This window comes from Orycteropus afer, unplaced genomic scaffold (genome assembly GCF_000298275.1).
Source record: "Orycteropus afer afer isolate SDZICR_OR568_19922 unplaced genomic scaffold, OryAfe1.0 scaffold00101, whole genome shotgun sequence".
Taxonomy (NCBI): Eukaryota; Metazoa; Chordata; class Mammalia; order Tubulidentata; family Orycteropodidae; genus Orycteropus; species Orycteropus afer.
This window is the reverse complement of record NW_006921688.1, coordinates 9,261,554-9,285,150: the sequence shown is the minus strand read 5'-3', so window position 1 is coordinate 9,285,150 and position 23,597 is coordinate 9,261,554. Positions and strand designations below refer to the sequence as shown.

General features: G+C 40.0%; 1 protein-coding gene across 1 annotated transcript in view; it reads left to right on the top strand.

Annotated features, from left to right (window-relative positions):
• The window catches only part of RGS17 (regulator of G protein signaling 17), a 42,367-nt gene that overhangs the window by 12,727 nt on the left and 6,043 nt on the right, over window positions 1-23,597 (top strand). Inside the window, exons 2-3 of the mRNA XM_007943216.2 lie at window positions 9,069-9,158; window positions 11,836-12,070. Coding sequence (XP_007941407.1) covers window positions 9,069-9,158; window positions 11,836-12,070 — 325 coding nt within the window. The remainder of the gene's footprint in view (window positions 1-9,068; window positions 9,159-11,835; window positions 12,071-23,597) is intronic.

Genomic DNA, 23,597 nt, shown 5'->3' with positions numbered 1-23,597 from the left:
ACTCAGTCATTGTGCCACCAGGGCTCTTTATGACCTCTGTGTGCTTGGTGCTGTTCTATTCCCATGTTGTCAGTTAATGTGCAGGACCTATTTCTTCCTTCTGTATCACTATGTCTTTTCTCCCCAACTCATATCAAGCAACACAGGCATTAACCAGAGGATTCCTGGAGCATGACACTCAGCCAGAGGATTCCCAGAGAGTCGTAGGATCAGTAGATACTGGTATTAACTTCCCTGTGGATCAGGATTATTGACTTCAATCATATTCATACATACAGTATCTGAAAAGTGCTGGAGAAAATAAATGGGTAGATGGATGGGCAGATGTTTAGATGGATGGATGGATAAATGAACCTACCTGCTCTCAGCTATATTTCTGACTACCAACTGCTAGAGTTCTAACTGTCTCATTCCAGTTTTTTATGATAGAGACCCAAGTTAACCAAATCCAGAAGCTTGAGCTACAGCTAAGCTGATGCATTTAAAGCCTCTGATGATTACATGCCATTTTAATAACTGTGTCCGTCCTAAGTATAAGTCCAGTTGGCTTTGTTACATCCAAGATACCTGCTTTTCCACAAATGTATCCACTAACTTAATGATGACTTCAGAGAAAATGACAATGGGTTGAAGGAAGAGCTTAAAGTAGGATTTCAGTCTATCTGAGAGTTGAAGGTTGAAGTAGTGGATTCTGATGACTGGCATGTATTGTCTAGATAAGGTGCATCTAAACATTCACTATGGTAGGTATCGTTTCTTTAAGAGAAAACAAACAAAACAACTGTTTATGCCAAGCAAGAAACTTTGGTTATCTAATGAAATGTAGGCTTACAGAGTGGATCCAGATTTTAACCATGTAATTACTGATTAAAAGCATTTGTCATTCTAAATGAAATCAATGTGTTGATGAACCTAAAATTCACGACTTAGAGTTTGAAATAAAAATTTAGTACAAATGAAGAGGGAAGCGTTGAAATACATCTTTTAAATAAAATCATGTATAGGGAGAACTGCACAAAGAGAAAAAGTATCAGAAAGTGAAGTTTTATCTATAATTTTCATGTCTGAACAAGAAATTCACATTTATATACAAACCAAACTGATTGAAATAATTTGGGAAAACTACTCTCAAGGCTCTCTTCAAAAATTTCCAAGTTAAAAAAAAAATCCTATTTATTTTATAGTCAAAACCCCTTTCTAATTAATTTTGCCTAAGGTTTTATCACCTAAATTCCATATTATCCCAGCAAGACATATTAGAGTACAAAACTACTTAGTATTAGAAAGAATAACTGCAGTTATAGGATTATGCCAGCCTTTTTATTAAGACCAAAATATTCCTAAATCAAAAGACTCTGGGCCAGGGAATAGTCGGAACATTTTCTAAATATCAGAAAGGATAAGTGGGTGCAATTATGGACCCCTCCCAAGGCCCCATTTATCCCCTTCGAGTTTGATCATTACACTCCAGGAAAACAGAACGGCTCTTTGCCAGTTTCTTAGAAGGATATAATTTCTAAAACTCCATACATGTAGGAATAGATTTTATTTTTCCAAATTACTCCCCAAAGCTTTTTCAGTTTTCTTTTATTCTGATTTGATTAAAATATTATATCTTTAAAAAACTAACACAGCCATCTAGTGGATAGATATTTAAAAGCTGATGATCTTAGTTGCTGAGAGGTTTATGAAATAAACGCTTAAGCAGACGAAATACTAGTTTTTTTGACATACAATTTTAAAAACAAAACACGTTGCTTTCAAGATGGTTCTGACTCCTAGCACCCCGTGTGCGTCACAGGAGAACTGCTCTGTGGGGTGTCCAACGCCTGTGAACTTTCAGAACTAGGTCACCAGGCCTTTCTAACCAGGAGCCTCAGGACGAATCCAAGCCTCCAGCCTTTGGGTTCGCAGTGGGGCAAGCACTTAGCTGTTTGCACTGCCCAGGGACTCCATGGTACATGATATGTGATTACAGAATACAGGAGGGGCTTCTATGGGGTGCAGTGTTTGCTGTTATTTTTTAGACAAGTGTTGTATAACATTTCCAGACACAAATTTCTAGCCACCATTCCCATCCCCACCCAAAACCAAACTTTATTACAAAATAGAAATGAAGGAGATGAGGTTCGAGTCATAGGTTTGATATACCTGAATTATATATGTCTTTAATTTTGGTTGTTCCATGGTTACTGTCCCACCTTTCGGTGCTTCTTTGTCCTCTCTCTAAGCCAGGCATTTGTTGTATTGTCGCCGCTTCTCTTCATCTCTAGGAACACTGGTGGCACTGGAGATAAAACACTGGGCTGTTAACTGAAAGACCGGGGGTTTTAACCCATTGGCCACTTCAAGGGGCAAAATGAGGCAGTCTGCTTTTACTAAGATGTACGGCCTTGGAAACTCTATAAGGCAGTTCTGCTCTGTTCTCTGTGGGCACTGTGAGTCGAAACTGGCCTGAAGGCAGTGGGATTTTCTGCCTCATCTCTCCTCCCAGGTTCTCTTTGGTGATGGCAGGGAGTTGTACGTCCCAGGTAGGCCATTCCCAGTCACCACAGCTTGTCCAGGGTCATGAGCAGCGTGATCTCCTCTCTTCCTCTGTCCAGCGTGGCTTGAAAAACCACTGTAACAACGCTTTTATGATCACCTCAACTTCCGGGGAGTTGGGAAGTTACCCGCTCACCTCTCACCCCTCACCCCTGTTGTGTACTGAGCCCTCTGGGCAACAAGTCCTACACATTGCGGTGGGATAATGCCTACACAGGGGGAAGTTTCTGCTCAATGCATTAGTTTGTGATAGGAGGTCTACCTAATCCATCCAAACATTTAAAAGCAATCGGGTTTGTGGATAGAGGGAGGAGCTGGACCTGTGGGCTTAGGACCATAGTCCCAGGGGACATCAAGCTCAATCGGCATAATATACTACACAAAAACATTGTTCCACACCTACTACTTTGGTTAGTAGTAACTGGGATCTTAAAAGCTTGCAAGAGGCCATCTAGATGCAACTATGGGTCTCTCCTCATCCAGAGCAAAGAAGAATGAAGAAAACCAAAGACACATGGAAATGATTAGTCCAAGGCACTGGTAGACCATGCAGTCCTCGGCCTATATGACCATGAGACCAGACAAACTAGAGGGTGCCCAGCTACCACTGTCAGGCACTTAGAGCACGATCTTTGTACAAGATCCTGGAGAGAGAGGGAGAACAATGTGGAACAAAACTCAAAATCATGACAAAAAAAGAGAGAGAGACCAGGTTTGCTGGTCTGACAGAGCCTGGTAGAACCCCTGAGACTATGGCCCCTAGCTGCCCTTCAGGTCTAGAACTGAACTCACTCCTGTGGCTTCCCACCAGATAAAAGTCCAGCGTGGGCTGAACATTTATATCAGATAGATATACTCCTTGGAGAGATCAATCATGGGAGAACAAAAGGGCAGTGTATGTACAGGGAGACACCTCACAGAGCAGGAGTGCATGGGAGGGAAAGACACAGGGAAGAGGTAACTATGGGGAGGAGGTGGGAAGAGAGCTGTTACATTGTGGGAAATTGCAGTCAATGTCATAAAACAAAATGTGTATGAGCTGCTGTATGGAAAATGACTTTGCTCTGTAAACTTTCACCCAAATCACAATAAAAATTTAAAAAAAAAAAAATCAGATTTGGTAAATAATGAAAAGGTAAAATACCACAACTAACTTTTCATAGAAAGAGGTGTCATGGCCTGACCAAAATGAGCAAGACACAAATCAGAAGACATAAGTTCCATTTCTCGGCCTGCTATGTTTTGGGTGCAGGTCTGGTGTAAGTCAAGCTTTGTGATTGTTTCCTCATAGATAAAATAATGGGAATAACAAATAACAAATGCCCTGCTTACCTTACAGGACTATTGCGAGGAAGAAGTAGTCAGGTAACGTATGAGAAGGTGTTTTATAATCATGGTGAAATAGTAAGACTCTATTTCTTCAAGATGAAATAGGAAGCTTTTGGTAACCTTGAAATTGTTATTTTACTTGCCCTTACATATGACTAAGCATTTGTAAAAATGTGCCTTTTTCTCACAAGGTTTTATTCTTTGCTTTATATTCCTGTGGAATAGGTAACTGCCATTGGCCCCCCATGTTGCATGGCAAAATAGTGTATGGCAAGGCCAAATCAATTGCCAAAATCATCTTCAAGGAGGTAGGCTATGGATTTGGAGTGCCCCCTCTTACGGTTTTCCTGGCCCATTGTAGAACACACACTGCACTGCCTATTCCAGTCTCCTGCTTCCGCCTGACACAGCTCATATGTCCATTCTGGGCCATTTTTTATATCACGCCTTTTTACAACTTCTAGCTTCAACATATTTTTCCCCCCTCTGCTTTGAATTCCCTTTGCCCAGGCCTCCATCTGGCAAACATCTGCTCAGTTTTCTACCTAGTTTAATCATTACCTCCTCTGCTAAGCTTTTCTCAATTCTCTCATGCAAAAGTATAGACATTGTCCCTGCATCTGAGAAACACCCCGTGTACAACTCTATGTTAGTTTTTATCACAGTGCCATGTGATGTTGATTTACCTGTCTCAGTCTGTCAACAACACAGCCTTTGTCTTACTCTTCTTGCATTTCCAACCCAGGCAACGTTGCCTAAACCAGGTGTTCAGTACATACTTGTAAGTTGTTGTTGACTCCTGAATAAAGCTGTAGCATTTTACTATGATATTTCAATGATGACATTGAAACATTTCTAGAATAACGTATAAATTCTCTTTCAGAACCTGAAGGATGTTGGTTTCATTTTTGCACTGGGAAATTTGAGGTAGAAGCTGTTGAACAAAAAGAAAAGATTGATATCACATGTGAGAATATTAAAATATTGCATGGTATCTGCTTTTACCAATGACAGTGGTTCTTTCTTGGAGCCTAGATGTCATTCTGTATTAAATGGAAGCATCTTATTGACTCCTGATTTTTTGTAAATATATGTGGTTTTCTGATCCGCTTCTGTCCGAGAGTTACTATGGCAACTGGAAAGTTGCCATCTTCTTTGCAGTGGTTTCAGGGGTTCTCCCTCAGAACCAGTTGTTTCCCTTACAAAAGCAGACTGTTTTTCAAAATAGGACTCTCACATACCCATGACAAATCACTAGGTAAACTCCAAAACCAAACAAACCCACTGCCATTGAGTCGAGTCCTTTCTGACTCATAGTAACGCTAATAGAGCAGAGCAGAACTGCCTCATAGATTTTCCGAGGCTATATTCTTTACAGGAGCAGACTGCCACATCTTTCTCCTACAGAGAAGCCGATAGGTTTGAACTGCTGACCTTTCTGTTAGCAGCCAAGTGCTTAACCACTGTGCCACCAGAGCTCCTTGGTAAATGCTATAGTTGGCAGCAAACAATGTTCTCCCCACCCCATGACCCAAACCCACTGAAACCGTGTAGAAAATCCACCCCAACACGAAGAGGGCGTATTTCCTTATTCTCTAAAATGTACCTATGTATTTCTCTTCCCAACGTCACCATGATAGAAAATTGCTGGGATTTTTCAATGTTTCTTATACTAGGTTATTGACATTTCTTCCATAAAATATTTAAGCTTTGATGAAAATGCCTGCATTGTGTGGAGATTCTGCTCTCTTTCCGGCTTCAGTTGTTGAAAAGTTAGAAACACTAGTTGCGAAAGGTAACAGAGTAAAAGTACAAAGCCCACCTCTCCAAGAGCTCTCCCAACTGGCAGGTTTGGTGGTTTCTTTTAGAGCTTTTCGCAGCCACATGCAGCGTGTAAATGTTGAGCTAGAGAAACTATTTTCAGTAACTTATTACCTTAAAAAAGTCAAAAAAAAAATAAAACACTGACTATACTGCTTATTGCAAGACCAAGTGTAACTGGCAACAGACTTCAGTCATTCCAAAGACACATGACAATCTAGTGTCAGCCCTCCTTTCTTTTCCCTTCATTTCTCTTCATCTTAAAAACCACACTCTCAGTGGTTCTTGATAATTGAAACCATACTAGAAATCTTGAAACGAGTTTTTTTTTTTTTTTTTTTTAAGACCAGAACAATTTTTTTTAAGAACAGGACAGTTGATGGAAAGGACCCTTGCCAATTGCTAAAGTTCTGTTTCTTTCTACAGAACAGACTTGTGCCCAATATTAGATCAAGAAATGGAACAAGTGGTGAACAGTTCAGCATTTATTACATGTCTGGTGTAAGCAGTTTTAGTACAAATGAGTGTCCGTATCTCACCATCTGTAGAAACGAAAGCTTTAGCCACAGCCCAGTAATTCATAATGATCACTCTAATATGGTGGCATTTGGGATGTTGGTAAATATTACAGAAACTCATAGAAGAGCCAGGATCCATGTTCAGAAACTTGTGAATCACACATGTGGATTCCAGATTTGTTCCTTCCACAGCAAAGGCACAATGGAGAATGACTTTTTCAAAGATATTGCATAAAATGATGTATTTTGTGTGGGGTACTCTGTGGGACACCATGTGGAAATATAACAGAAGACTTCTCAAGAAGTTTATAATTTAATCAGGGAAAGAGAGCTTTTTCCAAGTCTTTTTCTACTTGCCTTGATCTTTGTGTGTGTGTTTGTGTATCACATCCAAACTTGGCAGAATAAATATTAACTTCTTAATTAAATAAAATCTTTCAAGAATTTTCGAAAAAAAAACTGCACATTTTGTACATTTGGCATCATTAATTTTTCCCAGGAAATCTTACAGAATATTATGTAGTGGTTTCTGCACTTGCCCATAATTACTAGAAATACATCAAATTCCAGAGAAATACTTGTACACAGATACTTTGAGAAATAAACCAATTAACTCTAAAACACATGTTGACCTCAGCGTATAGCAACATAGAGGACTGCGGTTTCCTGGTGGTGGGTGCTGTTCAGTGAATTCAGACTCAGAGCTGCCCTGGAGGACAGAGGGCTTCCTAAGCTGGGCTGTAATGTTTACGGAAGCAGAACACTAGGTCTCTTTCACCATGGAACTGCTGGTGGGTTCAAGCTACCTATCTTTGGCTTAGCAGCCTAGTGCCTAACCACTGCACCACCAGGCTTCCTAGGCCACCTGAAGCTGCAGACACGTTCACAGAACCCACATACAGAGACCTAGAAAGCTGTGCTGCTCCATGACTCCTGCTCCCTTCTCCCCCATCCCTACACTGAAGGCACACCTAGTCTCACTTTGCCATGGCTGCCTCCCTCCCCTGCAGGGCATGAGCGAAGCACTAGCTGTTTTGCTGATTCTTTGATTAACAAAAGCAGCTATAGTTTCTACTTCCCAGAATTCTTTGGGTTATACCACTTTTGTGAGCAGCTTACCCTTTTCTCCCCCTGGTTCTACCCCAAGAAACCTGTCACTGTCCCTAGACATGGTTAGAGGGAAGCTCACTTTATTTCATTATTACATTAGGGTTTTCTTCGGTGTGTCCTTTTTCTGATGAAGGAATCCTGTCCAATTCCTGTTGGGTTCTCTTTTTTTCTAGTCAGCTCACTTTCTCAAGCACATTTCCCTACCTACTCTCACTTCAGTTGCATATTGGCCTGTTCATCAGCCACCTCTTCCTTAAAATCTTTCCTGCATTCTCTTCATCCTCACCCCTCCACCCGAGAATGTAATAAAGAATGAATGAGACTTAGTCTAGTCTTCTCTTACCAGACTTTCCGGATTACAAATAGCTACTCATTGGAAGCCTTCTCCCCTAAACTCCTCTAACACAACCATGTGCAGTGACCCTTTTCTGCATTCACTTACCAAGTTTATTGCCTCGGTGCCTATCAAAGGGCTTGGTTCATAGTAGGCACTCAATAAAAAGAATAGGGTGGTTCTGACAGAATTGAATTCAAACTTCAACCATACCATATATTTGGTGTTAAACTTTGGGCCAACCTACTAGGCAGCCCTGTGCCTCACTTTGCTTTTCTATAAATGGGGATAATAAAATTGAAAGTAAAGTGCCTGGCCCACAGCAAGCACTGGAAATTGATTGCTTCCATTGCCTCATATGGAATGAATTGGTGGGTGCATAGACAAAGAACAAATGAAAGAGAAGGTATCTGAACTTCTCTTTGCTCTGTGACAGGCTTTCCTGAAGCTCCTCGGCTTCCGGACAGAGGTATCATTTGCTAACTCAGAAATTACGTTTTCCAGACCCACTGAGTCATGCTTGCCCCACCCCCCGCTGCGCAGTATCTCCTCAGAAGCGCTCCCAGTATTTCTAGCCTACACCTAGAGCCTCGGTTGCTCCACGTGCAGGCACTGGTCAGCTACAGTTCCCCTGAATCAGGCCATTCTTATTCTTACTCTAGGTTACTAAAGCCCATGGGTTTTGACCCCAGATCCCCTAATCCTATAGAATTTCCAAACCCATGTTCCAAAGAGTTCCCCCCAGGCTCCTCACATCCAGGATTCTAGTCTCCAGACTCTCAGAGTTCCTGGCCTCTCTTTTCAAGAGCTTGTCAAATAAGAAGATGGAAACCTCAGAGATTGACTGAAAGCTTGAAAAAGAGCAAAAACAATGGCAAACATAAATCCAGTAGTTTGGATGTGACTGGATGGAGGAATAATCGTAACTGGGACAGAAAACCTGGTTTGCAAGGAAGGATAATGTCAACTTAGTAAATCTGCATTTGACTGTGATATAGTTTATCTTAGCTATCCATGGGTGAAAATAAATGGAAAATAAGCTATGAATAGTACTAATCAAAAGTCAAAATGAGGTTCCATTTAAAGAGTAACATAATGATGTGTATCAAATATTAAAGCACATACTCTTGTAAGTATCTCAGGAATTTTTACTAATTAAAATTAGGTAAGGATGGAGTCAGAGTGGATAATGATGTACATTTTTTGAGATACTGAATTATGAAATAATTATTCTTTCCATTAGTTGACATGGACCTACCCATCATTTAAAAATGGTATTGTTCTTTTTGTACTTCAAATATTTTCACCTATTTGAAAATAAAATTCTTCGAAATATTTCTCCTGAAAAATTTATTTTCTTTGGAAAAAATCAATTTTCTTTCAACAAAATAAAATGTTAAACTGCATTACAGCCTCACTGTTAGGAACGAAGAAAGAGGAGAAAATGCAGGAAGACCGACACATACCACAAAAATGGAAAGTATCCAGGTCATAGAGGAATGGTAAGTGTGAGATCCACATGACACTATACTTGATGTTTATGGTATTTCTATGCTGCTCATAAGCTATTTGCATGATATTTACATCCACTGAGTGCTTAAGTATTATCCATTGCTTCCTAATACTCCTCAAAATGGGTCAAATCTTGTGGAATGAATGCAAACTCCATCTGGCAGATCTTACTTTGTGATTGCAGTGCATCATATAAGGAGGCATGTCCTGTTAACTTAGATTATTACTTGGTTTCTCCACTGTACAATTTTGAATTTCTCCTTTGTAATGTCGGAAGGAAGGTTGGGCAATCCTACTTCCGTAGTGATACTGCCTCGGAAACCCAAGGAGGGGTCGCTATGAGTCGGGGCTGACGCGACGGCAAATAACAACAACAACAACAATGTCTAAGTATGATGTACAGAGAGAAGCTGAAACTATGCAAATGGCTTCTTTTTCCCAAAGCTTCCACCCTCTAGTTTTAGCCCATTTATCAATCTTGCCTGAAACAGTTATTGCAAAGATGATTGCTAGTGGTGATTTTTCTAATTCCATCATACCTTCTACATTTATTAACATTCTAGTCTAACAAAGCACTTCCCTTTATCCTCCATTTAATTATTTATTTTTTAAAATTCTTATCAGTATGGACTCATGGGTTCTTTTTCTTCTGAGGGTTATAATCTATTACCATTGCTATTTTCATTCTCAAATTATCCCAGATTTGGCCAGTGCGAGCTATTTTCGCTCCATCATTCCTTGACCATGTTCTTGCTTTCTGGCACAACAAGCTATTCTCGAATCATCTTGTACTTTCCAAGGCCCAGCCCTGCAATCATCCATTTCTTCAAAGGTCGATGATTTCTTTTAGTGGAGAATAATATGTAGAAACCAAGATCTGAGTGCTCGTATCCTCACTGCAACTATGGGCTCATTGCTTCTAGGTCCTCTTAATGTACAGAGGGAGGAAATACACACACACACATCTCTTTCTATAGCTATCAATACTAAAAACCTTGAATTCATACTGATGCCTGCAACTCCAATCCAAACCATGGGGTTCATTGTAATCACTCCTCCCTTTCCATGTTAACCCATTGCCGTGGAGTTGGATCCTACTCATAGCAACCCCCCCTTGGGTTTCCAAGGTGGTATCACTACAGAATTAGATTGCCCAACCTTCCCCTCCAAGGAGTGGCTGATGACCTCCCCCTTTCCATGTTAGTAGCTTTCTTTTCCAACAGTGAAAAGCCTGGCTCTCATATCCACTATATATTTACTTATTGCTCTGGTACTGTAGTGCCTAAGGCACTTGTGACTGCTAACCAGAAGGCTGGTGGTTCAAATCCACCAGCCACTCCTTGGAAGGAAGGTTGGGCAATCTACTTCCGTAGTGATATCCCCTCGGAAACCCAAGGAGGGGTCACTATGAGTTGGGTCGACTCAAGGGCACATAACAACAACAACAATAAAGGCTAGAATAAAGATTAAGTGGTTTCAAAATTGTTAACCCATATCTTTATTCTAAACAAACCTATTATCTAGAGTTCAACACTTGTTTATAGTTCTTTTTTTCCTTATTACCTTGAGGGAAAATAGATCAGGAGTTGTGTTTGTGTTACTTATTTCGATAGGCTTTTTTATTAGGATGTATTCATTTTGGCTTTTTTCTCTATCCTTTTTGACTTACATTATAATTTTAATTGAGAGATAAACAGTGAAGCCTGTGAGAGCCAGAGTTCGACAGGACTGCTTTGTTTTTCTGTGCCTCACAAGTTTTCAACCGATGACAGGGTGGAAAACGTTTTCATTGTTCATTTTAGTGGAAAATCTTTAGAGTCTTCCTTCTCTGGCAGGTTACTGCCTTACAGCATTCACAGGCTCTACGGGAACATGGTTCCCAAAACCAAAACAGCATAAAAAGGTATACTGTACTCAAAGAATCATTCTTGAGTTGCTTCTTAAGAATTTATAATTTACTTTCATTTTTTTCATATTGAAAAGTTAAGTACCAATATCATTTAAAAATATATTGAAAGTCAACCTCAAGAATATTGGTAAATACTGAGTGTCCTATGGAACAGATGATATTTGATACCTGATTTTGTAATGTCCTGATTTTAGCAGCCCTACCAGTGTAAAATCATAGTTTTTTAATAGCTGAAACTGTTTTATTGACTAAAAATTATTTAGACTCAGAGGGGTTATGCAACTTGCCCAATGCCACACAGCTTGTTTTCAATTGAACACTACCAGATGGGCTTTGTTTAGTTTATATTACCATACAGAAACTTTACTTGAGGATGGCCATCTGGTTATTACTTGAAAGAAACTAATAAGTTAACACTAAGATGCAAATCATGGATAAAAGGTTAACATGTTACAGATCCCACAGGTATTTGTAATTTTGGCAGGGGTTAGCCCATAACTTAAAAGTTAGCAATTATAATGGTAGCAGTGGCAGGTGAGGGGAAAGAGGAGTGAAGTAGGAACTTCTGATGGGAAAGAGGGCAGGAGGCTTTTGGGAACCATTTAAATCAGTCCACATGGACACTCTCCCACTTACAATTAAGGCCAGGCTGTATGGCACAATATTGACCACAAGAGGGAAGCATTGCATAGCATTCATTCTAGCACCTGATCCAGCATTTAACTGTCTTTAATAATGACCTCATTCTGTCTCTGCAGCCAAAACCCCACTGCAGATGAAGTCTTGTCCTGGTCTCAAAATTTTGACAAGATGATGAAGGCTCCAGCAGGAAGAAACCTTTTCAGAGAGTTCCTCCGAACAGAATACAGTGAAGAGAACCTACTCTTCTGGCTGGCTTGCGAAGACTTAAAGAAAGAGCAGAACAAAAAAGTCATTGAAGAAAAAGCCAGAATAATATATGATGATTACATTTCTATACTATCACCAAAAGAGGTAAGAATCTGAAAAACATCAAGACCTGAGATGGCCATAAAGGGACTGGTATCAATGTTGAGTGGTGCATGGGGCATGAACAGGTCCTAAGGCTTCCCTGGGTGAATATTTCAGTTTCCATTTTGAGGATCCCCCAAATATCGGAGCAACAAATGTGTAGAAGCTAAATTTCCCCACCATCCTTGGTCATTTATCTCTAGCTGAACCTACTTGCTTTTCCTAATTAACAGTCAGAGTCCTATCAAAGCACCGTTTACGATGACTTGACCTAAAGTTGAAAAGAATAGGGCAGTATTTATCATAGTGGGATTCCCTTGATTACCCATATGAGAATCACCTGGAGTCCTTGTTCCAAAAGCAAATTGCAAAATCTCCACATCTTCTTAGGACTTCTGAATATTTGGTAACAGAGCCTAGGAATCTGCACTTTTGACCAACTTTCTATATGCACACAAATGAGAAAACCTCTGCTATGTTTGTTGCTACTTACGATTGACTTTACAAAACTGAAGAATGGATCCTTATGATTCATTAATACTCCTGAGGGAAGGGTGGAGAAAGGCAATTATTTTATTTATACTAATTTCCTGTCATTGAAAGTATAAGCTATTTTTCCCTCTGCCTGCTGAATAAAGAACATTTCCAGCCACCAAATAGCACTTTCCTACTCACTTTTTAAAAAAAAAAAAAAAAATTAATTTGCTCCTCAGAAATATTCTAGGCACCAGAATTGAAATCATGTGGGGACTGGTTAATAGGGTGACCAGGACCCTGGAGCACCGAGTGACCCAGCTCCTGGTGTGCTATGAAGCACTTGGAGAACTTGCAAGTTCCTAGAGTGTCTTCCTTTTTCAATAACACCCTCTTTTGGTCCTTCTCATCTTTCTGCACGACTGTGATTGTCCTATACATTAAGTGTCCTGACTTGGTAGACCAAGATATATCATAATAGAAGACAAAGAAAGAATCCTGAAATCAGCTTGGGAAAGAGAAGGGATGAATACTGTAGTTACAGAATTTCCAGATGGAGAGAAGTCAAGATGATTTCAAGAACAAAAAGCTATATTTAAGCTAAGTTATACAAGCCATAGTATCTTCAGTAGTCTCATATGCATGTGCAAGCTGAACAGTGAATAAGGGAAAGCTGAAGAAGAATTGGTACATTTGAATTGTGGTGTTGATCAAGAATACTGAAAATACCATGGACTGCCAGAAGAATGAATAACTCCATCTTGGAAGAAATACAACCAGAATGCTGTTGAGAAGTAAGAATGGCCAGACTTCATCTCATGTATTTTGGTTGTGCTGTCAGAAGGGACCAGTCCCTGGAAGGATATCATGTGTGGTAAAGTAGAGAGTCAGCAAAAATGGGGAAGACCTTCAATGAGATGGATTGACACCATGGCTGCAATGATGGGCTTAAGCATAGCAATGATTATGAGCATGGCGTGGAACTGGGCAGTGTTTCATCCTGTTGTACATAGTGTTGGTATGAGTTGGAACTGAGTCGATGGCACCTAACAACAACATAGATATATTTACTATAGAACTATGCTAAAGGACTTGACTCATTGATATACTCACAATATGACATATGCTTTCTAGCCCTAACTAGCCCTAACTCCTTTCCAAAAAATCTCATTAACTTTTCTTTCAATTTCTAATTACAATACCTAATACAGCCTACATAATAAATGCCTGATGATGCTGAGTTATTACCCTTCAAAATTTGTTTTCCAACATTGGAGAGAAAAGAGGTTACATCAAAAGAACCCTAGCTATGTAGTAGTATGAGCTGTTGTTGTTATTTGCCATTAAGTCAATTCTGACTCACAGCAACCCCTATGTGCAGAGTAGAATTGCTCCAGAGGCTTTTTAAGACTGTTACCTTTTGGAAGCAGATTTCCAGGCTTGTCTTCTAAAGGGCCTCTGGATGGATTTGAACCATCAAATTTTTCAGTAGTAGTCCAGCACTTAACTGTTTGTGCCACCCAGAGAATACCTGGTAATAATCTCACTTCCACAGGACTAACATTCAAATGCCCAGGAGTCTAGCCCTGGCGTTGCCAGAACCTAATTGTGTAGCCTGTAATAAATTACTTCACCTCTCTGGGTATTCCAAAACCAAACCCATTGCCATCAAGTTGATTCTGACTCATAGTGACCCTTACGCAACAGAGTAGAGCAGGCTGTAAATATTTACAGAAGCAGACTGACACATCTTTCTCCTATGGAGCAGCTGGTGGATTCTAATTGCCAACCTTTTTTTTTTTTTTTTTTGCTTAGCAGCTGGATGCTTTAACCACTTCACCACCAGAGTTCCTTCTCTGGGCCTTAGTATTGAGTTAATTTGTTTACAAAAATAAAAATGGGCACAAAGAAGAGTAAACCGATCCAAAACAACAACACTGAGGCCCCCGTGTTCCCACTCTGTCCTCTCCCCCAAATGATACGGCCAATCACTCAGGGCCCTCCTCCGGCAGATGCTACTACAGAATCTCTCTGAACATAGTGCTCAAGGCAGTGACCAAAAACCAGTAACATCTGGCATCTGTTTCCCATTTGGTGCCTAGATAATCTGGTCTTTCTACCTCTGAAATTCTAAAACTGTTTCTACTTACTCAAACTATATTAGCACACATACATTTGAATTATTTATAAAGTGGTTGGATTCCACTTGATGACAATGAATTTGGTTTGGTGAGTTTTTGGTAATGGTTAAAAAATGAACAATTGTCCAGATTTTACTCTTGATCAGAAAAAAAAAAAAAAAATCTCTGGTGGCATAATGCCTAAGGCGCTGTAACCAAAAGGCTGGCGGTTCAAACCCACCAGCCACTCCTCAGAAGGAAGACTGGGCAATGTAATTCCATAGAGATATTGCCTTAGAAACCCAAGGAGGGGTCACAGTTAGTTGGATTCAACTCGACAGCAGTGAGTATGGTTGTTTTTTGGTTTACACTTTCATATTCACTTCATGTGATTGGTTTACCATATTCTTCTTTAATAAATGCAGGGAGAAATCTACATTAACAAAAAAAAATTTATATATGCATAACTTTTTTTCCACTGGTATTTCAAATACCAGCAGGTTCACCCATGGTGGACAGATTTCACCGGAGCTTCCAGACTAAGACAGACTAGGAAGAAGGATGAGGCCATCCACTTCTGAAAAAAATTGGTCACTGAAAACCTTATGAATAGCAGTGAAATCATGTCTGTTACGGTGCCAGAAGATGAGCCCCTTGGGTTGAAAGGCACTGAAATTACAACTGAAGAAAAGCTGCCTCCTCAGAGTAGAGGTGAACTTCATGATGTTGACAGAGTAAAGCTTTCGGGAAAACTTTATTTGCTGATGGGGCACAGCATCCATTAACAATCAGAATGTGGAATGTATGTAGTATGAATCTAGGAAAATTGGAAGACATCAGAAATGAAATGGAATGCATAAAGATTGATATCCTAGCCATTACTGAGCTGAAATGGACTAATATTGGTCATTTTGAATCAGATTACCATATGGTTTGCTATGCTGGAATGACAAATTGAAAAGGAACAGCATCACATTTGTAGTTAAAAAGAACATTTCAAGATCTATCCTGAAGTACAATGCCATCAATGTATAGATATTACACCTACAAGAAAGACCAGTTAATACTACTACTATTCAAATTTACATACCAGACACTAAAGCCAAAGATAAAGAAATTGAAGACTTTTACCAACTTCTGCAGTCTCACATTGTCCAAACATGCAATCAACACATATTAATAAAAACTGGTGATTGGAATTTGAAAGTTGGAAACAAATAAGAAGCATCCAAAAAACCAAACCAAACTCACTGCCATCGAGTCAGATCCGACTCAATATACTCCCTCCCTGGGTTTCCGAGGCAGTATCACTACAGAAGTAGACTGCCCAATCTTCCTTCTAAGGAGTGGCTGGTGGGTTTGAACTGCCAGCCTTCTGGTTAGCCTAAGTCAGATGCCTTAGGCACTACTCCACCAGAGCTGAAAGAAATGATGCCAGAGACCACATGATAGAATTTTGCAAGACCAACAACTTATTCATTGCAAATACCTTTTTTCAACAACATACCAGTGACTATACACATGGATATTGCCAGATGGAATACATAGGATTCAAATAGACTATTTCTATGGAAAAAAGCAATGGAGAAGCTCAATATCATCATCAAAAGAAGATCAGGAGCTGACTGTGGAACAGACCATCAATTGCTGCTATGCAAATTCAAGTTAAAGCTGAAGAAAAATAAGTCCACAGAGCCAAAATACGACCCTGAGTATATCCATATCCCATCGGAATTTAGGGACCATCTGAAGGTTTGACAAGCTGAACACCAATGACCAAAGACCAGAAGAGTTGTGAGATGCTATCAAGGACATCATACATGAAGAAAGCTAAAGGTATTTAAAAAGGAAAGAAAGAAAAGTCCAAAAGTGATATCAAAAGAGACTCTGAAACTTGCTCTTGGAGAGTAGCCAAAGCAAGTGGAAGATATGATGAAGTAAAAGAGCTGAAGATTTCAAAAAGTGGCTAGAAAAGGCAAAATAATGTATAATAAAGAAATGTGCAAAGACTTGGAATTAGAAAACCAAAAGGGAAGAATGCACACAGCATTTCTCAAGCTGAAAAAACTGAAGAAAAAATTCATGTCTTCAGTTGCAATACTGAAGGATTCTAAGGACAAAATAGGGAATGAAGCAGGAAACATCAAAAGATGGTGGAAGGAATATGTTCACTGTAACAAAAAGAATTGGTTGATGTTCAGTCATTTCAGAAGATAGCATATGATCAAGAACCAATGATACTGAAGGAAGAAGTCCAAGCTGCATGGAAGGAATTGGCAAAAAAAAAAAAAAAAACAGCTCCAGGAATTGACAGAGTACCCATTGAGATATTTCAACAAACAGATGCAGCACTGGAGGCACTTACTTGAAATTTGGAAAACAGCTACCTAGCCAACCAGCTGGAAGAGATCCATATTTGTGCCCATTCCAAAGAAAGATGATCCAAAAGACTTGGTGAATTTTCCAAAAATACCATTAATATCACATGCAAGTAAAATTTTGCTTAAGGTAATTCAAATAATACCAGAAAGATGTTTACCTGTGCCTTATTGACTAAACAAAGGCATTTGATTGTGTGGATCATGACAAATTATGGATAACATTGAGAAGAATGGGAATTCCAGAATACATAATTGTGCTAATGAGGAACCTCTGTACATAGACCAAGAGGCAGTCATTTACAGAACAAGGGAATACTGCCTGGTTTAAAATCAGGAATGGTGTGCATCACTGTACTGTATCCTTTCACCATATATACTCAATCTGTATGTTGAGCAAATAATATGACAAACTGGACTTTATGAAGAAGAACACAGCAACAGGATTGGAAGAAGACTTAGTAATAATCTGTGATATGCAGATGATACAACCTTCTTGCTGAAAGTGAAGATGACTTGAAGCACTTACTGATCAAGGCCAAAGACTACAGCCTTCAGTACAAATTACAACTCAGCATAAACAAAACAAAAATCCTCACAACTGGACCAATAAACAACATCACAATAAATGGGGAAAAGATTCAAGTCATCAGAGATTTCATTTACTTCGATCCACAGTCAACACCCATGGAAGCAGCAGTCAAGAAATCATATTGTACTGTGCAAATCTGCTGCAAAAGATGTCTTTAAAGTGTTAAAGAGCAAAGATTTCCCTTTGAAAACTAAGGTGCGCCTGACCCAAGCCATGGTACTTTCGTTTGCTTCATATGCATGTGAAAGTTGGACAATGAATAAAGAAGACTGAAGAATTGATGCATGTGAATTATGTTGTTGGAAAAGAATACTAAATATACCATGGACTTCCAGAAGAATGAACAGATCTGTCTTGGAAGAAGTACAGCTGGAATGCTCCTTAGAAGCAAGAATGGCCAGACTCCGTCTCACATATTTTGGTTAGTCATGTTGTCAGACAGAACCATTCCCTAGAGAAGGGTATCATGCTTGGAAAAACAGAGGGTCAGCAAAAGGGGAAAGATCCTCAATGAGACACATTGACACAGTGGCTGGACAATGGGTTCAAACACAGCAAAGCTTGGGAAGACGGCACAGGATCGGGCAGTGTTTCCTCCTGTTGTCCCCAGAGCCACCACTAGGCGTCAGAATCAGCACAACAGCACCTAACAACAACTTTTTTTCCTTTATTAGACTACTGAAACCAATGTGCTGAAAATCACATTTTATTATTTAAGAGCATAGTTTATGCACTTTTATTAATTTTGGTAAGTAATCAAGTAAGAGATGTTTGCACTCAGGTGGCAATATAAGATCCATTTCTTCGTACGGAGTACCTTTCAAGTTGGAAAAGAGTTAAATTCTAAGTAAAAAACATAAGGAAATAGTATTTATTTCAAGAATAAATTTGCTTTCTATGTGATCCCCAAGGGAGAATAATAAATGGAAGTAATAAGGAGGAATTTAAGACTAACACATTCTGGTATCAGTTTATATTAAGTATTAAAAAGACAAAGTCAGAAAGATTCAGAAATATAATACAAATTCTATTTAAAAGCCATTATCAACTATAAACAGCACTGAGCTATTGAAAGGATAAGTAAATCTGCTTTGAAGAAAACTATGTGTGCTCAGCGATCTACAATTCCCCTAAGTGATAGCCTTTTTACCAAGATACTGTCATCTGGCCCTGCATGGCAAGCACCAATTCCCTTCTGTGCTCTAGAGACTCAGTTTCCTCATTTTAAATGATGGCATGGAAAAAATTCTGAAATCCACTAAATCTGTGAGTCTTCAGGCTTTGCTGCATGTGATTTCCGTAGTAGTAGGAAGTGTTTAGGTGTTCTGGTAGCCTAGTGCCTAAGGCACTTGACTGCTAACAAGAAGGCTGGCCGTTCAAACCCACCAACCACTCCTTGGAAGGAAGAATGGGCAATCTACTTCCGTAGTGATACCCTAGCCTCAGAAACCCAAGGCGGCATCACTATGAGTCGGTCCGACTCGAGGGCACATAACAACAACAACAGGAAGTGTTTAGGAGCTCTGGTAGCGTAGTGCCTAAGGCACTTATCTTCTAACCAGAAGGCTGGCAGTTCAAACCCAACAGCCACTCCTTGGAAGGAAGTTTGGGCAATTTACTTCCGTAGTGATAACACCTCAGAAACCCAAAGAGGGGTCCCTATCAGGGTCCGACTTGACGGCACATAACAACAACAAAACGAAGTGTTTGCTTCTTCTGATTTCACCCTAAATTTCTAGTTACTCTCTGGGAGGGAAGGGGAAGAGAGGGAAGGTAGTCAATGTATTTAAGCACACCAGAATTACCTAAAAATAATGTTGATGCAATAGAGATGTGGATTCTGTGTGTATGTGCATATATATTGTCTTCCAGGGAAATTATGTGGAATTAGCACTTCCACTGATTTAACTCACTTTTTCTAAACATAACTCATTTGACTGTATCTTCCAAGGTTCCTTTCTTCAAGCATCCATGCATGTTATTCAAAAAAATATGTATTGAGTGTTTCCTACAAACCAGGCCTAGGGCTAGATGCTGGGGATACAATGGTAAGCAAGACAGACACTGGCCTAACCCTGACAGAGCTTAAGTTTTAGGAAGACAGACAAATCGTGTCAAAAACAAGACTACAAACTATACTAAACATCATAACGAGCTGAAGGTAGAATGATGTAGTTTAGAATAGGAGTGGTCAGGTAAGGTCACTCTGAGAAGGTGAAATTCAAGTTGATACAAAGACCAAAGACTGAGTTTGATCAAAACTCAGTAATTATTATGATCAATAATTACTATTATTACTTTACATTGGGTTTAAACTTAATATTGTTTACAAAACGGTCTTACATATACTATGACAACATGAGTCTCACAACAATTCTTTAACCACTAAGACAGATAACACCATTTTACAGCAGAGGAAACTGAGTGTCAAAGAGGTAAAATTACTTGTTCAAGGACAACGGAATTACACGTGGCAGTGCTAGAACATAAACTCAAGGTCTTCTGATTCAAGCTGTGGTGCTCTTCCGTCTACAACATGCTGATTAGTTATTCTACTGTTATTTTTACAATGACCCTATGGAGAGTTCTGTAACCCAACCTCGGGAATTCAGCCAGAGTAAGAAATCACAACTTCAGCACATGGGTGAACGCTCATCCACACAAGATGTGCTTTCCCATCATTTGGAACCTACCAAGAATATGGTCACTACAGTTTATCCTATCGATAACCTTTGCTCTAGGAAATAAATTTAAATTATTAGTACTATTTGCAATTTATAATTATTTCCAGTAGAAATAACCAACATAATACGATGACTAAAAGTATACATGTTAAAATGTTCTAAAAACAGGAGAATCACATATTCTTCAGATCTATAAAATTTAACTTGCATAAGTTAACCTTAGTTAAAATTAAAACCACAGGAGAAAATCTTCCATAGCAGAAGCTATCATTGATAAAATCTGATATGGCTCTCTGCAGGAAAAAATATATAGTAAGAATTTTACTTGGAAAAGAATCTTAAAGTAAAATTGAAAGGAAAAAAAAAGTGGGGAGAAATCATTGTGGTATGTAAAAAATCATCCAAGGAATTAAGTTAATTGAATTGAAGTAGGGTCCAAAGGGGAGAAAATAGAAAAATTTCAATGAAAATTCACCACTGTCAGTATAATTCTGCCAAAAATGTCTACTAGGTAAACATATCCGTTGCATTTTGACAGACAGAACTAAAAAGACAGGGTCAAAACTTGGTTGCCTCCCTCTCAGCAATATTCATCTATCTTAATACTCATTTGGTAAGATACCTAGTAAAATTCTGTTGTTGGCTGCTGTGGAATCAGTTCCAACTCACCGTGACATTGCACAACAGGACAGAACGTTGCCCAGACCTGCACCATCTTCATAGTCACTGGTATGCTCTCGTCAATGGCTGTGGCCACTGTGTGTTTTGAGTGACTTCCAATCTAGAGGGCTCTTCATCCAGCACTATACAACAAACAAAATAAGGCAAGGCCCTGCCATCGAGTTGGATCCGACTCATAGTGACCCCTCCTTGGGTTTCCAAGGCGGTATCAATACAGAAGTAGATTGCCCAACGTTCCTTCTGAGGAGTGGCTGGTAAGTATGAACCACCAGCCTTCTGGTTAGCAGTCAGATGCCCAGCGCTATACTGGATAATATTCTGTTGTGAGCCATAGGATTTTCACTGGCTGATTTGTGAAAGTAGATCATCAGGCCCTTCTTCCTGGTCTTAGTCTGGAAGCTGTAGGGAAACGTGCCCACCATGGGTGATCCTGCTGGTATCTGAAATACCGGTGGCATAATTCCCAGCATCATAGCAACACACAAGCCGCCACAGGACAGCAAACAGACATACAGGTGGTTGTTGTTGTTGTTGTTTGCCGTCGAGTCGGCCCCGACTCATAGCGACCCCTCCTTGGGTTTCCGAGGCAGTATCACTACGGGAGTAGGATTGCCCAACCTTCTTACAGGTGGTAGGTAGTAAAATTAACACAGTATATGATTAACAGGCGCTATGGTAGCATAGTGGCTAAGGCACTTGACTGCTAACCAGAAGGCTGGCGGTTCAAACCCACCAGCCACTCCTGGGAAGGAAGATGGGGCAATCTACTTCCGTAGTGATACTGCCTCAGAAACCCAAGGAGGGGTCGCTATGAGTCGGGTCGGGTCCGACTCGACGGCACATAACAACACCACCACTAGGTTTTCTCAAGCTTCACTAGCAGTATTTCTTGAACTTCATTCTCTCCACTTTACCTCCTCCATACTCTTGCTGAACCTTTAGCCTATGTTACATTTCCCTCCCCAGCTAATCTGTGGAGTTGCCAGGAGATATTTTTCTTATGCTTGCAAACCACTTGCTTTTCTTTTTCCCTGGCTGCCACTCCCTGTGGGAATGAATGCTTCCAAATCTATTGAGGCCCATCACAAAGTCACTTATACTTTCTTATTGTCAGCTGCCACTGTCAACACTGCCAGCATTCTAGCACTGCTGACACTCCTAGTTAAATGCTGCCAAATCTGTGGCTTCTGTCTGTGTACTAACTGCCCCACAGTAATACTTACCATATTTAACTCACCGTACTCCATACCCCAAATTGACATTGCCCAAAGACAACTCTTACTTTGCATTACTCAACCTTCTCTTCCCTGACAATGAGTACTTTTCCCAGAAATTCCTCAATCATATCACAGGTCCCAGATGAATGGTCTTATGAGCCATCCAGACATGCCTGAGTCCTAGAATGACACTGGCTCCGGCTCAAGCTGGGATCCACCCCCACCAACTTTGTCTTGGTTATCTAGTGCTGCTATAACAGAATACCATAAGTGGGTGGCTTCAACAAGCAGAAATTTATTTTCTCACAATTTGTTGTTAGTTGCCATCAAGTTGGCTCCAACTCATAGTGACCCTATGTACAAGAGAATAAAACACTGCCTGGTCCTGTGCCATTCTCAGTCTTTGCTATGCTTGTGCCCATCATTGCAGCCACCATGTCAATCCATCTCACTGAGGGTCTTCTTTTCTGCTGACCCTCTACTTTACCAAGCATGGTAACTTTCTCTAGAGGCTGGTCCCTTCTGACAACGTGACCAAAGTATGTGAGATGAAGCCTGGCCATTATCCTTTTTAAGGAGCATTTTCGCTATACTTCTTCCAAGACAGATCTGTTCATTGTTCTGGGAGTCCATGGTATTTCCATATTCTTCACCAATACCACAATTCAAATACATCAATTCTTCTTCAGTCTTCCTTCCTTATTCATTGTCCGGTTTTCACATGTATATGAGACTGAAAATACCATGGCTTGGGTCTGGCACACGTTAGTCTTCAAAGTGACATCTTTGCTCTTTTAACAGTTTAACAAAGACTTTTGCAGCAGATTTACCCAGTACAAGATTTCTTGACTGCTGCTCAAAGTTTAGAAGTCCAAATTCAGGGTGCAGCACTAGGGACAGGCCTTCTCTGTCAGCTCTGGAGGAAAGTCTTTGTCTCATCAGCTTCTGGTTGCTGGGAAACATCCCTATGTCTTGGCATCTGTCTTACTCCATCTCCCTTCTGCTAGCTTGTTTAATCTCTTTTGTTTCTCAAGAGATTGACTCAAGATACACCCTATACTGATCATGCCTCATTAAAATAACAGACAACCCATTCCCAAATGGGATTATAACTACAAGCTTGTGGTGGTGGTGTTAGGTGCCATCCAGTCGGTTCAGACTCATAGCAATCCTTTGTACAACGGAACAAAACACTGGCCAGTCCTGCACCATCTCACAATCATTCCTATCTTTCTGTGGGGACTGATCCCTCCTGACAACATGACCAAAGTACGAGACACGAAATCTGGCCGTCCTCACTTCTAAGGAGGAGTTTGGCTGTACTTCCTCCAAAACGGATTGTGCATTCTTCTGGCAGTCCATGGTGTAGTCAATATTCTTTGCC